This window comes from Coturnix japonica, chromosome 4 (genome assembly GCF_054131305.1).
Source record: "Coturnix japonica strain WE chromosome 4, WE-NBRP24, whole genome shotgun sequence".
NCBI classification, from domain to species: Eukaryota; Metazoa; Chordata; class Aves; order Galliformes; family Phasianidae; genus Coturnix; species Coturnix japonica.
The window spans coordinates 71,089,149-71,105,092 of record NC_140666.1 but is presented as its reverse complement, the minus strand read 5'-3'; the positions used below and the strand labels follow the sequence as shown (position 1 = coordinate 71,105,092).

General features: G+C 36.9%; 1 protein-coding gene across 8 annotated transcripts in view; it reads left to right on the top strand.

Moving 5' to 3' along the window:
• The window catches only part of KLHL5 (kelch like family member 5), a 46,848-nt gene that overhangs the window by 13,320 nt on the left and 17,584 nt on the right, over positions 1-15,944 (top strand). For 2 of the 8 annotated variants that reach the window (XM_085547250.1, XM_015862471.3), the window contains 4 exons: positions 1,411-1,810; positions 8,945-9,127; positions 14,251-14,387; positions 14,841-15,037. In XM_085547250.1, coding sequence (XP_085403376.1) covers positions 1,434-1,810; positions 8,945-9,127; positions 14,251-14,387; positions 14,841-15,037 — 894 coding nt within the window. In that variant the 5' untranslated portion in view covers positions 1,411-1,433. Of the gene's footprint in view, positions 1-1,410; positions 1,811-8,921; positions 9,128-14,250; positions 14,388-14,840; positions 15,038-15,944 lie in introns of those variants that run through there. The other 6 variants (XM_032444560.2, XM_085547249.1, XM_015862474.3 and 3 more) reach the window with 5 other exon arrangements.

Sequence of the window (15,944 nt, the reverse complement as noted above, 5' to 3'; positions counted from 1 at the left end):
TCCCAATTGCCAGATCAGAGAAGTGTGTTTTGTGGCTTGCTTTGTTCATCTGGGATATAGTTAACTTCCACTCATGATGGCAAATGTAGGTAAGAAAAGAAACAATTCCTATAAATTGATTGAATTTGTATCCTGGAGAGCTGAACAGACCAGATGAGCTGTGGAGACTGAAAATGTAATTCTATTTATCAAGGAGTGATAAAATCTAGCATCTCTTTGTTATTCTAAAATTGTTGTTAGTATTTGCATGTGATTGGAATTAGTCTCAGCAGCTTAGACCTAACAAGCTCCATATGTCACAGAGGGAATAGGCAGTTTTTCAGAGGAAATACAAATCGGTCATTGTAGATTTTGTCTTTGTGACTAGATTTCTTCCTCTTGAATAAAGACCTTTTGGGATGTTTTAATGCATTGCGTACACTGCTCATCTAATAGGAATTCTGCCTCAGAAGTACAAGGATGGCTTTTTCTCTCTGTCACCGTACCTTTAAGCTGATGTAAAACAGCTGATTCCATATGATGAGATAGAAGGAAAGGTCTCCTGTTGTCTGTTGCGCAGAGAGCATCTCTGGTGTCTTGGGCAGTGACTGGTTAGCCTTTGTTGCTTCTGCTTTTCATGATGTGTTAGTGAATGGAAACCACCAGCTCATTTCACATGTAAAATGCTGGAAATTTTTGTTTACTACAGACCTAGATTTGAATCAGAGCGCAGTGGGATGAAAGGCTCTGTAACCCTGTACCGGTTCCTCAAGCCTTCCAGACTGTTCCTGTACTGCTTTTTGTTGCTGCTTTGTTTTTAAGTTATTGCACGTCCTGCAAAGGGAAAAATATCATTTCCAGCTCAGTTTCTTCTCAGTGTGGTCAGTTATCTTTGGGTGGGTTTTAGTGCTTTCTGTAAATTTATTCTTCAGCAGCGCAGCAAGAATTTCCTTTGCTTTGTGCAGTATTTTCCCCCTCTGTAGAAGCAAGAGTTAACATAACAAGAAGAGATTCTGAGATGCGGTACAGGAATTACTTCTCTGTCATTTGTGGTTTAAGAAAAGGGGGTGGTATTCATCTCTGGAAATGGCTTTAATGAATACTGTTTGCTGCTTTTGAAAGCTAATGGTCAGAGAGCGACAGAAGCAGCCTCGGTGCTTTTAGGGCAAACCGACTGGTGTTTTTTCCTGATGGAGGTGATTGTTTCACCTTCTCTTTTTACCTCGGGATTTTTCATCACCCGTTGCCTTTTGTTTATATTCAAATGACGTGCCGTTAAAGAAGCGTTTTTATTGTGAATGCGGTCCTTTCCCCCCTCCTTCCCCTGTACAAGCGCTGCTTGCCACAGACGGGCAGAGCATGTGTTTCTCTTGTCTTGGTTGGGTGCACAAATCTTCTTTTATGTGTGCTGCTTCTTACCCTGTTGCCTAGACGATCACTGGCTTTCACTGAGGATGTCTGGTTCTCGGAAAGACTTTGACGTGAAGCAGATTTTAAAAATCAGATGGAGGTGGTTTGGTCATCAGGCGTCAGCCCCTAATTCTGCAATCGAGAGCCACCAGGGAGACTTCTGGAACAGAGGGCAAAATGTAACGACCGGTGGCACAAAGTTTTTAGATTCAAGTGACCTGCCTTTAACAGCAGTTGGTTACAGGAGGTCCAGCCAACAGGATTTCCAGAACTCACCTCCTTGGCCAATGGCATCCACCTCAGAAATCCCCGCATTTGAATTCTCCGCAGAAGATTGTGGAGGTGCACGTTGGCTTGGCAGACAAGAGACAGATGATAGAGCGAGTGAAGAAGAAAATGAATCGGACAGCAGTTCGTGCAGGTTGTTACTTTCCTATTGTGGGGTTTTTGTTTCATGTATACAGATAGCATGCATGTTAAGGCTAGCCTTTATCCTAGGTTAAAATGCTTCAGAAACCTATCGGTCGTTGTGCATCAGCAACACAAATGTTTTATAACCAGGCTTTGATGTATTTACTGTGACCTTTTTAAAAGGAAATGTTATTTACTCCGTGTGAGTAAATAACACTGAAGCAAGTGCACACACCTGTGTTTTCAGTATTACACCCAACACATGCTGACATGAACAAAGCAGCGTCTGCCATGAGATGATGTTACTGGATGCTTTAAAATTATTTTGAAGTGATGCTGATTGTCTGGGTAAGGTGAGAATCAGTCTCCTGACAGTTTGGAGGGAACTGTGGACGTTGAAGCTTCTTGTGACTCTTACTGTTGTTTCCATGCATTTTTGTGGGTAAGGGAGATGGCACTTAAAACACACCTATATATACTTAGGCTTTAGACAGAAGCATCATTTTTGTTTGTGCGTATACAACCTGAAGGAGAAAAATGATCTATTGTTTGTCAGCCGGGTATTGCTGAATGCTAATATCACATGGCTGCTTTAAAACCATTGCAGTTGTCTGGGGGGGTGTATTAAACTGTACCCAGTTTAAAAGAAAACACAAAAAAAGATTCTGTTGTATCTATAAAAATGTTTTGGTGTCCTTTTCTTACCTATCCCTACTAAATGTGGAACTGTGAAATTTGTTCTTAAGTGAAAGGTGTTTAACAGTTGGTGGAAAATTAGCCAAGTTAATATTTTCCTTGTTAAGCGTTACTTTATTTCTTTTATCTGTTAGCGCATTCTTCACTGAAAGTATTTTTCCTCTTTAGTGCTGTCTGTAGCACAGTAATTGTTAGCTTACCATTTCATGGAAATGTTAGGGTATTTACTTGCTTGATTTTTCAGATAATTTGCAATCATAAGGCTTTTTGAAAGTGTGTTGGTTTAAAAGGGTACTAATATGCTTCATAAAGCATATTAGGGACACATCAGTCTAGTTAGAGCAGTTTCACTGTTTTGCATTCCACAGGACAAGAATTCATTCAATGCAAGGGCAAAGCAGTCCAAAATATAAACACTAACTGTTTGTGGTTTATAAAACCTGTAAAGGCTGGAGGAAAGGAGGGAAGGTAAAAATGCTTAGGAATCTACACAGTGTATTTGGTTTTGTCACTGACCTGCTAAAGTGCTGGCATTACAGTGAAAGGAAGTTCTGCATACTGATTGTTCCTAACAGGCAGTCTTACCATACTGCAACAACCAGGTAGCTATAAATAACATAACTCTAAAGAGTTCTTATTTTAAGTGATATTCAGGTATGATTTTTTTAAATAGCAGTGTCACTAGATAGTGTATATGCTATAGATGTAACATCACCCTGTCACATCTGTTTGTGATGGAAATTTTTTGGTACAGCATTACACATTCTCACCGTAACAAGGCAATCAATGTAGGAAAAAAAAAACACATGCCATTCAAAGAGATAAAAGTATAGTTTGAGATTATTATGGATTTGTTTTTAATGATAGGAGAAGAATTTACATGTGACACAACTAATTTGTTACTTTGTAGAGCTGAGGAGCTGCAGATACATATTGAGGGAGTGGGAGCGATCTATACATCACTGCAAGTTTATTTTTTCTTCTTTGCAGATGGACCAGTGGACTGTAATGTGTGTAGGATCTGAACTTAGTAAATTTGAAGTGTCTTTTAATTATGCATTTAGTCACAAGTAGCATCTGGAGTTGTCTGTAATTCCTTTTGTTTTGTAATTCTTGCTAGTGTTTTAATTACACGCTTTAAATATTTTAGTTAATTTTTCAGTTTTGCATTGGTATACCATTTAGTAAGGTAACTAATGCTAATATAAGGACTCGCTTTGTATTGTTATCTATAGTTTTATTTTCAAGGGTAAATTGTACTTAAACTGTGTCTTGTTCTTTTACTAAGAATGTGTATCTTACATAAGTCTACCCAATGACTGGATTGTTTTCTAATGTTAAGAATTTAAATGATTGTCCTTTCATTATCTAAAATACAACTTCTACAAAAATGAGCTCAGTAGATAAGTTTTCAGAGGGCTTTTTCCCATGTGAAAACCCTGTTTTCCTCCATTAGAAACAAATTGTGTATATGAAAAAATCCTTTTTAAAAAACAAGCAAACAACTTTTTGAAGAAGCTGTGGGAGTTCGCTTCTTTCTTCAGTCCTCTGTAACTTCTTGCCCGAGCCCTAAAAGCATGAAATTACAGAACCAAGCTTACTGCTTTGTGTGTTTTTCTTCTTTGCTGTGTTGCACAGGTTAAAAAGCATTTTGTGCGGGTCTCAGTCATTCTAAGAGCTTTGGATCGTTTTGGGATTCATGTTGAGAAGACAATGTAGGATTCTTTCCTTATTAGTACAGAGCTTGGTGGCATAAGGGATACACAAATCACAAGTTCGGTTCTGAATTTCTGACCAAGGCTGCCACAGCTGTCTGAGGTGGAAGCATCATTCAGTTTCAGGGATCAGAGCTGGGTGGCCGTAAAGCTCCTTGTAACTCTCTCTTGTGTTGAGATCATCACCTCAAATGCTAGTTTAATGAGTCAGGTATTAATTCTTTTTTTACTTTACTATCTTTCACTTCACAAATTTCCTCTGCTCTGGCTGTCAGCTTTCCTGAGGTGCTGATCATCCTTAAGGATTAGTAACTTAAAGTTTTCCAGTAGGTGTAGAGATCCTTGTATTGCATATTAGAGCCTATGAACAGTAGCTCTGTTTTTCCTTAGTTTTATGGGTGCCTTAGAAGCAGTCCTCAGGCCTTGGAGACACCACAGATAACACACTGAAAATACCTTGAGTGCACCTACTGTGCAATGTGTCATCCAGTTCATTTCACTCTGGCATGCGTGAAAACGTTGGAATTGTTACTGTCAATATGTGAGCATGGAAATAGGTTCAAATATAAAACACATTCACATTTGAATGCTGAATACAAGCACTATGTCAAAAATTATCAGTTGAGACCTAACCTTGAACAGTTCAGTAAGGATGCCAGCGGTCTTTAAGACAGCCACAAGATATGGTTTAGTGGTTTGTTGTAGCTACGGCAATGGGAGGACGGTTGAACTAGATGATCTTGTAGGTCCTTTCCAACCTCGTGATTCTGTGACAAGGCCCGAATGCAGAGGTTGATAAGTACTCTGCATTTGGATTCTGTGTAAGCAGTGCTGGAGTTAGTACACTGCAAGTTACACCCCAGCCTGATCTCTCCATTGCTAGAGTTCTCAGTTGCATTTGAGATTCTTGTCTTAATAACTTTAAAGAAGAAAATATCTAGCAACATATGAAATAGTGGAAACTGACATAGTATTATTTGGTATTATATTATATTTGGTAGGCTATGTTCTGGACTCTATATGGAGTGTCACTGAACTTGGTGGAAGTAATGGAAACAACAAAACTGTGAAATTATTTTTAAGATTATTTTGAAAAGTTTTATTTTAAAGTAATGTTAAAGCAACAGAGGAGTTATAAAATTCAGATTTGTGTGAAGTTACAAAAGAAAACCCTTAATACACGTCCTAACTTGTCCAAGAGATGCTCTGTCTTTTCTAATGATTTAAGGAATTTTTTCCTATTATTCTCCTTTGAAATGTCATTGTATTTACTTTGTTTTAACTATCTGTTCACTTTGAGTTACCCATATTCGCTTGTCGATCTTCTGTTTGCTTAAATGTCCTGGTTTAAAAGGTAATAGTGCACATTTTTTAGAAAAAGATTTTCAAATTAATTTTGAATTTGTTTCTCTCTTCCAAAATGTGTATTTCAAGAGACAAATACGGAGGCATCTAACCTAAAAGATATATTCTGAAAAATAATTCAGAATACAGGCCATGAAATAACATGCTTGAAGAAAAAGAGTTTTGCTAACTTTGTTACAGTCAGGGTTCTTACTCAATTATGTCTATAGGTTATAGCAAAGATGTGTGATTGCTATGAAATAATTATCGTAACTCCTGCTTTGAAATGTATTTTGATACTTAAAAATAATTAAAGATGCCAATCCTTCTACTAGAAGCAGATTGTGCTTCTCCCCCATAAAAAAAACCAACTCTCTCTTGTGGAAAGATTTAGTAAATGTGGGAGGAAAGAAGGCTGGTATGTGTTCTAGTTTTTGTTTTATTTTGCTTTTGCATTGAAAACCCTGCTGTGGTTTTGTTTAAGCTCTGAGCATGAAACCTCAAACAACAGCAGAAGGGGAGATGTGAATTTTAGCTCTCCAGTTGTCATCATCTATGCTGTTACTTTTGATACTCATTTTTGGGTGTTTTACTAGCAACTAAGTTAATTGCTTCATTGCTCTGTAATGCGCTATTCCAATGGGCAAAGCACCTCATTCCAAACATCCTACTGCAATAAATAAAATCCTTTAAAAAAGAATGGTTTTCTGGCACAGCTTCTGCATAGTTTTGATTTTTAAAAGGCATATTCACACATAAATATTAAATAGAGAAGTCAAAGAAAGCCCGCATCTTTAGTACATTAATTTTTTATGTCTGTCACTAGGATAACGAAACGCATAGCTCTCGGGAAGGAGCTTGCCTTTAGGGTAACTTAAATTTTTATGATCATTATAATTAAATAATTAATAAAATTATTAATTGGTCAGTGCTAGATGGGATCTTTTTTGACATAAACAAAGAAATAAAAGAGACCAAAAAAGTGGGTTTAAAGTTGAAGGCTGAAAAAAGAAAACCCTACAGACTAACATTCTAAGATATTCATAACAAAAATATTTCTACTGAATGTGGTAAAAATGCCATCATAGAGGAATACACTGAAAGAGTTCTTTAATATGTGTAGCTGCTTTACGTGCTGGCAGCCTCATTTCTTTCCTGTAGTTATCCGGCTAGAAGGAAAGTTTGGGCTGTACTTAGAGATAAATCTGAATCAAGAGCCAGATTCAAAGGAAACAACTACTTGTGATGCACTGAGGTGCTGGACCTCATGTCTGGATGCTTGCCCTGAGCATGCAGACCAAAGATCAGCATTCAATATGGAGTTTCCTCACGGGGAGGAAATGATCTCAGCCAAGAATCCCGAGTGATTTTGATACTGCTCCTCGGATGAGGAAAGCAGGTTCTTCCCTTGCTCTGTTCTTGCCTTTCTTGTGTATCCTCCCATTCTGTTGTGGCTAAGGCTGAACTGAATGGGGAAACAAATCTGTAAGAGTGTTTGAAAAAAATGGTTAGGGAGGATTTAAATTTTTCATAGGCAGTCACTGTGTAATAGGCATAAATAGACCTTGAAGCTATATCTTCCCTTTTGCGTAAGCACTTCAGCTATTCAGCTACCTCTTTCATGTTCTCTTCATGGATCACTGAAGCTTAATGTTTCTTTCCCTTTCCTTTTTATTTCCCCGAGGAAAATGGTTTTTAAGGTACTGGCTACAAGAGTATGGTGTTGAATTTGTTGATATAGGGAGACTGAACTGAGTGCTGCTTTGTTGTGTCCTAATTGCTTTATTTTGGGCCTTCCAGTCACTTTTCCATACTGAATGAACGTGGTGACTGCTGGTGAGCGCTGCACAGAGTGCACGTGTGTGCTCTGAGGACTGGCGGTGGCTCAGGTCAGGGTTTACTCCAGGCATCTAATGATGTTTCCTTCTCCATCGTACTTTGTTGGCTCTCTGGGTGTATCTGCACAACACTTAGTGAGGCTGTAATGTAGATCAGATCCCTGATACCATGCAGATTTTGTTTTCTTTTGGATAACTGTTAATGGTGTAAACTGAGGAATCTGGTTTAAAATGAAGTTCAACAAAGAGATGCTTTTTCCAAGTACTTGCTCCTTCACCTGTGAAAAAGCTGCCCAGTTCTGAAAACATAATGGTTTTTATGGTTACATGGTGATTCAGATAAGGGAACTGGTGTGGCACAAAGTAGTTTCGTCCTTCCCTCGTCTGTTTTTCAGATGTGTGAGTTCCTTGATTCTGTTTCCCACATGGCCACAAAGAATACTTGTTACTGCGTGTCAGAGGGCCAGTGGTGTAGCAGAACAAGTGGGGGGTGAGAACAACTTGTCACAGTTTAAATAGATGCCTAGCCATTACTACAGAGCACACTTAAGGTATTTAAGTCCTTAGAGAGGGGTAGGTAGACAGGTGTCTCATTTCTGATCCATTACTAGATTTGGTTTTCAATTAGGTGTCAGATTACTTGGCCTACTTAGCATGTGAATACATGCTCAGGTGTGTACACAAATCCACAGGGAAAAGCTTTACGGAACATTTTTCTCCTGAAAATTTAGACTTAGATGACTGAGGATCCCTCTTCAAATAACTGTTCTAAGCTAAGGAGTGAGCTCAGGATGGAGATCACATGAATCCATATGTTTCCAAATACTACAGTAGTTCTTGAATATTCTTTTAAGTTATCTGTGTAGTGGAAAGTGAGAGAATTGTAATCAAGATAAAGTTTGCTTCCCTCAGTGTCTGTAATTATGAGCCAGCTCCTTTATATCCTATGTCCATGCATTCTATTTACATTTTCCTTCTTACTTCTTTCTTGAAAATAGCTATGTGTATTTACAGGGAAAATTGTTTTCTCTATCCATCCTTGCTTTCCCCCCATATACGGGCTTCTACTCTGTTGGATCTCATTTCAGATACTTAAGGCTTCATGAAGTAAGATGATGGTGCTGTTATGCTGTGTTTCTTGATTTATTTTTTCCTTTGTATCCATACACCTTTTGTAGTTCCTTACATGCCAAGTTTTGCTGTAACCATCTTAAGCTAAGTGTGTATTGGAGTGGCAAAAAGTGTGATTCCTTATTGCATCCTTGCATCACGTTTTCACTCTGTGGGGTCTTGTAGGATGCCTGTTTTTCAGCAATGTCTACAATGCTATAGATATGATTTTCAGACTGATGTCTGTGTATCCCTTAGTTGAAGAGTACAACGAATAATTATTTCTGTTTTTGCAAGAGCTTAGATAGTGTTTGGAGAAAGAAAGTATGAAAATAAACAGAAATTAAATTGGAAGGGAATATGCAATTTTTTATCATATGTATAAAGACTGTTATAATGTAATATTGTGTGAACTAAGTTTTCTGTTACTGTCTTCAGCAGAACCTCCAACAGCAGTCATACCATATCATCTTGTCAAACTATGGAGCCCTGTACATCAGATGAATTTTTTCAGGCTCTCAATCATGCTGAACAAAGTTTTAAAAAGATGGAGAATTATCTTAGACACAAACAGCTGTGTGATGTGGTGTTAGTTGCTGGTGATCGTAGAATTCCAGCTCACAGGTAAGCTTATAATGACCTGAAGTAACTTTATATTAATTTACAGATGTGTCTTCTAAGTGTGTGTTCTGTTTGGAACATCCTAAACAATTTGGAATATTTTAAACATGCTTGAGCTTTTTAACGTGTATTTGGAAACTAAAACATAATTCCTGTCGTATATGATACAGCATCAAAAATGACCGTGATGTTCTCACATTCTGCTTTTTTATCTTTGAGCATATAGTAGGATATTTGCATAACGAAGTAAGTCTCAAATGCACCTTCATGCCATTAAAAGCAGTCATGGCTTTTGTACCACAGAATGGAGTAAACGAGTTTTGTTAGAGCAGTTTTTTTCTCTGTACTTCCAATTAAGTTGTTGGTTTCATTGTTAGTAATAAGGACAATTCATGTCCTTATAATATTACAGTATTTGATGCACAGCTTTAATAGTTGAGATAGGTATAATTAAGCTGTGGCTTCACAAAGTTATTCCTACAGCAGAAATAGTAGCCTAAAGCATTCCTATTTTCTGTTGCCGGTTTCTCCCATCACAGTGAAGCCACAGGTTAATACAGTAATAGTTAACAGAAGGATGAGAACATGCTACTGGTTTGGGTTTGGATTTTTTTTCTAGGGAGCAGGCAGGTAGTTACACCATAACTTGTTATCATTGCTTTCTGAATGAGCCTTTGTTTTATGAAACTTCATTTTTCCCAAGTTGATAAATGCACACCTTATTGCAATTAATACAAAAAACAGGTGATCCTGGTCTTTACCCAGCCCCTGACCCCAATTCCTTTGTAAACACTTCTGTGGATGATAAGAAATTTTTCAGGGAGATGCGGGGAGTGCAGTTGAGCAAGCTGATTTTATTTTACTTATTGCTGCAGAGTTGCGTATGATCAGTCTTTGTCATATTCAGATTCATCATATTTGTCATCTTCCCTATGAAAAGAGTAAATCAGATGGAAACGGGTGGATTTGCACCCACTGAAGTAATTCAGAAGTCAGGGAGCTATGGACTGCTTACTCTAAATTGCTGTAAATAGGAAAACTAGTGATTAATACAGACATAATCTTACTTCCTTATGTGACATGGTAGCACGTTTGCAGTATCCAGTTTTTGGGGCTGAGTTTATTGAATGGTTAAAAAGTTGGAAATGGTGCAGAGGGCTGCTGCTGATACCTTGTGTGGACTGGAAGAATTCGTTGTAAGATTAACAGAAATATAACATTCTCTATGCTGAAAAATTCTTTAATGTACTTCATACCTTATTTGCTTATAGAACTGACTTTACTCTCTTGTTTTCTGCTACTACATCTATTTCTGTAGTGCAGTGAGTACATGCTGCCACCTGTTATTTATTCTCATAGGAGGCAAAGGTTCATGCTGTAGTTGGAATGTTTTGTTTTAAATATATGTAAAAGTTAAGGCCAAAGAAGTGCATGCTGTGCTTTTAGCAGGAGGTGGGAGTCTTATGCTTGTCCTTAGTTCACTTTATAACATTGGAGCAGCCTACAAAGAAGCTTTGTCTTTTGCACAGTAAGTTATTTCTCTCACTGTTTTGTTTTTTTGTAACCTGAGAAAAGTAATAACTGTGGCCCTCATCTCAGTATATCCAAAGCACCTCACTGAAAATTGAACTTTTGCATAGCACAAAGGATAAAGATGGAAATGTTAAAGTTGGCTCATATCTTTAAGATTGACTTGATGTGCTTGTGGTAGCCTGTGTTATAAGGAAAAAAAAAAAAAAAGTAGGATTTTTTACTGCCTGCATCAACCTGTCCAAATTCAGACTTATTTAGCATTATCTGTTGACAGGAGCACTCAGTGTACTTTTGTGTTCTATTGGTTATTTTATTTTAAGACTTATTTAGTAACACAGTTACTAAATAGATGCTGGATTAAAGGCTTGATGTTAGAAGGCATGGAAGAAAACAAAGTTCATTTACACTGGACAGTGCTTTTTAATTTAAAAATATTCAAGAACATTTTTTCACTGTTATTAATCCTCATATATATGGAAGGTTCTCTTAACAACATGCTATTTTTTCTTAATTATCAATTTCTACTTTTGATGATATTTGAATGTTCTGAAGTGTATAAAGTAGTCAGAGAAAAGAGCAGTGAATTTGGCAATAGTAAAGAGTACAAGTAATAAGTGACTGTAAATTGAAGATTTTTCATTTGAGTCTATTGAAAGAATCAGGTTTTGAGTCTACTCCAAATAAGAGTAGCATATAGATTCCATATATAACCATATATAACCATATAACCATATAGTTCAGCATATGCCTGAACGTGGCATTTTCTATTCTTTTAACTGTTTATTTTCTCCTTCTGTGCTGAAATTATAGCTAAGAAATTCTAATCAGGAAGGGAGACAATTCTCAACAAGGGAAAAGTGTGTTATATTCCCGCTCCCTTAGCCTGCACTTTCATAAAGAAATGTTGCTGGGCTCTATTAAATGTGAGAAATGGAATCTAGTTTTCCATATCAGATGGTGAATATCTCTACATTCCTGTTTGTTATGCACGGCTAACTGTATGCCTATAATAAAAAGTTTTGTTTACTTCGTAGTAACTTGGTTTTCAGGACATTCACTTAAGAAATGGGATGCCTCAGTAGATTCCTGTCTTGTGAGGATTTAAAGCCTACACCATGTTAACAATCTGAAAATCTCTGTAGACTTATTTTTTTCATATTGTTGATACTGACAGATGAAAGTATAAAAGGCGTGGGGCAGAAGGCAAATGGAAGCTTATGCACTTACATAGCTAGGAGACTTGTCTGGAAGAGTACGGATCTTGGTTTGGAATCTTAGTTAGGAGACTTATTTTTGTCTCGATGGTTATTTATCTGTGTACTTCTTTTCAAATGACTTAATACTTCCTGTGTTTTACATACTGTGCTATTTTGCTTTGTAATTTTGTTGTTGTTGTTGTAATTACATGTTTGTAAAACTGTAATACAATGTGTGTCTGAAAAATCAAAGGACACATAAAAGTAGTTCTTTGGTGTTAGATATTTCTTGCTACCAACTGGGATTGTGTAGAAGAATTTTACTAAATTTATTGTAACCATCACTTCAGTGTGAAAGTGGCAAAAGAATTTGGAAAAGTTTGATTTCCCAGGATGGAATTTTTACATTCAGTTGTACTTTGTCTCTACATGAGAGACTCCTAAGTTGGACTGAATGATCCTTATGTTTCCCTTCCAACGTGGGTTGTTCTGTGATTCTGCATTTTCCAGGAAGACAATGCCAACTGCATTATAGCATGTCAGAATCTACACAGGGAAGTTTGTCTGTGGACTCTTTCATTACATAAATGTGTAACTGCTTCACAAACTATAATCTTATATGTAAGAATGCAGTTTGTTTTCAGGTCATCAAAAAAAAAAAAAAAGTTGATAGAAAAATGAGTTACTAACAATGGCGTTAAGAAATCACTGAAAAGCGGATGCCCAGTGGCATGAGTGAAGTAGTAATTAACTTTTATTGACAAGTGGTCAGTACATTTTTACTAATTTCTTTTGGAGGACTTCAAGACTGGAAATCGTAGGGACCTTGCTGATACCACAGCTGGTAGGTGGTATTTGGCATTCAACAGCTGTTGCTAAGATATGTGCTGTCCAGCCATTTACTGAATAACGGTGCAGCAAACTGAAATAGCTGCACTGTTAGAAAAACAGAAAGAGGTCTGTGTCAATATTAGGTGTTAGGTTCTGTTTCCCATGGCAGAGTCCTTTCTTCTTCAAGCTGTGTTCCACAAAGAAATCCAAGTCAGTACAGAGATTGAGTACTCCAAGCTGCTTGTTTCTTATTTTTTAAAAAATGTTGGAATATTATTGTTTTAATGGCAATTGAAACTATTTTAAACGTATGGAATTTTAAAAGAACATTATTCCTTTTTCGTGTACATTTCTACACAACTCTATTCAGTTAGTGAGTAGGAAAGAGCCATTACTGGACTATAATTCTGTCCAAACGGTCATCTGTCAAAAGATGAGCAGGAAAAGAAATAGTTGAGAACAGTAAACGATTTATTACTTTGCAGTTAGTTAACCAGGAGACGGTTCTTTGCAGTTCATTTTGCATTTAATTAAGAGGCGGATCCTTGTAATCTATGACTTATGTATGCACCTTCACATTTTTCCTACTGATACATTTGAGATCTGTTCCTAAGCACCGGCACTTCCCTTCTCAGTGAATTTTATTCTTTTGAGGTTTCTGATCTCTGTCATCTTGACAATATAAAGGCTCCACAGAATACAGTAACATTTTCTGAAGTATGGGATTCACTGAATGTATGCAGATATGCCTGATTTAGGGTTTAACAACCCTGTCCTGCAAGCAGGGCGTTGGAATTAAATGTTCTGTGAGGTCCCTTGCAACCCATCGTCATTCTTATGCACTATGTGGAGTGGCACTGAAAAATAAAACGTGGAATACATACAACAGTAATTGCAAGTAATGTGTGATAAGCAGTACCCTGTTTACCTACTCTGTATCTTCAAGTACTCAGAGTTGTTAAAAATAAAAAAGCTCCATATGTATCCACAAACAACATTACTATGTTAATTAGTTTCTTCTGCGCAGCATGTTCTTCTCCTTGTGGGGTTTTCTTGTCTGCACCATCTCTGTGCTGATTGTGCGTAGTTCTGTCTGTCAGCAGTAACAGTAGATGAATGCATGTGTGCACCAAGAATAAAAGTGTTTCAAAGCACTTTCAAAAAGGACTAGCAAGTCATTCTTTCACATTTAGAAGAAGTAACAGATACAATGCAAATGGAACTCTACTTTACTTTTTTTAGTTCAATTGTGTTTATTTATATTCAGCTTCCAATGTATGTGGTTTTGTGGGTTGTGTCCGTGTTGACTATTAAAAGTCACTGAGCTTTGAAAGAGTAATTCGTTTACTTCAACAGCACATGTAGATTCAGTAACAGTACTTCATTATTCATAGAGGGGAACTGGAGTGTGGAGCCATTTATCATTTTAAAAATGTTTTTCTCACTGCACTGTTTCTCCAAAGGGCAAAATAATGAATCATAAATTAACAAACATCGGATTGACAAAACTTTTTTTTTCTTTTCTTCTCTTTGTCTCTCTCATTTTCTCCTGCACTATGTGCACAGATTGGTTCTCTCCTCCGTTTCGGACTACTTTGCAGCAATGTTTACTAACGATGTAAGGGAAGCAAGACAGGAGGAAATCAAGATGGAAGGTGTGGAACCAAATGCACTGTGGGCTCTGGTTCAATATGCATATACAGGTAATTAGAGTGAAAATGGGTTTTGTCTAATGAATTGGCCTCCTATGAGCGTTGTATTCCATTACTGGATTACAAATGCTCTTAGGAATTCACATAATTTCTTGCTTATGTTTAAAAAATTGATCACTGCTGTTACCTGAGGCAACCTGGTCAGATATGGTTTCTTTGGTAATACTACATTCTGGTGGTAAATAAAGCATGTCAATATTTCAAATGTGTCTTGTCTGATGAAAAAGGAATATTATTATATATTACATATATTATATTATATTATTTTGTTGCATCATTATGTATATTAATTTTGAAAAGCTGGTTACCTGCTGCCAAAGGGGATATTTTCCAAGCCTTCTGTTCTGTCACGTAATCTGCAAATAATCCTCTTGTGTCTGAGTTTTGGGGAATTTAACAAATCACAAAAGCAAAATTATATCATCTACTTTTTAATATTGATAGGTCGCCTTGAATTAAAAGAAGATAACATTGAGTGCCTGTTGTCTACAGCTTGCCTTCTTCAGCTGTCTCAGGTTGTAGAAGCATGCTGTAAATTCCTCATGAAGCAGCTTCACCCATCCAATTGCCTTGGAATCCGATCTTTTGCTGATGCGCAGGGTTGCACTGACTTGCACAAGGTGGCTCACAATTACACGATGGTACGTTGTTATTACAAGCATCATCCACTGATTTTTAGTAAGGAAAATACAGTATGTTTGTCTGAGTAAATACTAATGGTTTTCTCCCAGAAAGCCTTGATCATTTTCCAAACAAGAATGCACATATGTTCCAGTGACGAGAAATGACAAAATGACTGCAAAGTTGCTGGCTAGAATTGGAAGAAAGGAGACATGCATAATGTTTCCTTGTAATGCTATTGGGATTGTGTGACATGCATTCAATAAAATCCTTCAATGGCTAGTTTTTATTTCTGTCAAGCCAAAACCTACAAACTTAACGGTTGGCAAGTTGCTGTCATCTGGTCCAAAGTAACACATGAATTAATGGAAAAGTTTCATAATGAGCAGGTGTATTCAGGTTCTGAGTTACACCTGGGGTATGAATGTGGATATTCATCAAAATAGATTCTGCATTACACTAAATTTCTTTAAATTTAAATACTAAATTATTAGTATTATTATTAGTATACTTTTAAATTTAAAAGTAATTCCATTACTTTTTCGTAATGGAATAGCAGGATGGCATCAATTTCATCTCAAGATGCACAATATGTGGCTCAATAAAAATAAATAAGTTTGCCAGTGATATTTTCAGAGTTGCTTAATAGAAAATCTGACCTGCTTTTAATGTAGAATGTTCTTTTTTACTTACAAGCATATTTCAGTAATGTTAAGAGCAGAAGGAAGCAGGATACTCATCTCTGAGTCAAGTCAGTTCATCTGTTACTTGCAGATTTTTGCGAGGTATTTTCTTCTCTTAATGAAATTTCACCTGTGTAAGCTCTTGGGACCTGAACGAGGGCACGAAGATACTGCATGAGAGATGTGGGAAATAAGGTAGTTCTTAATAAGCTTGTGTGGCTTGGAATGACATTACTACCATGCT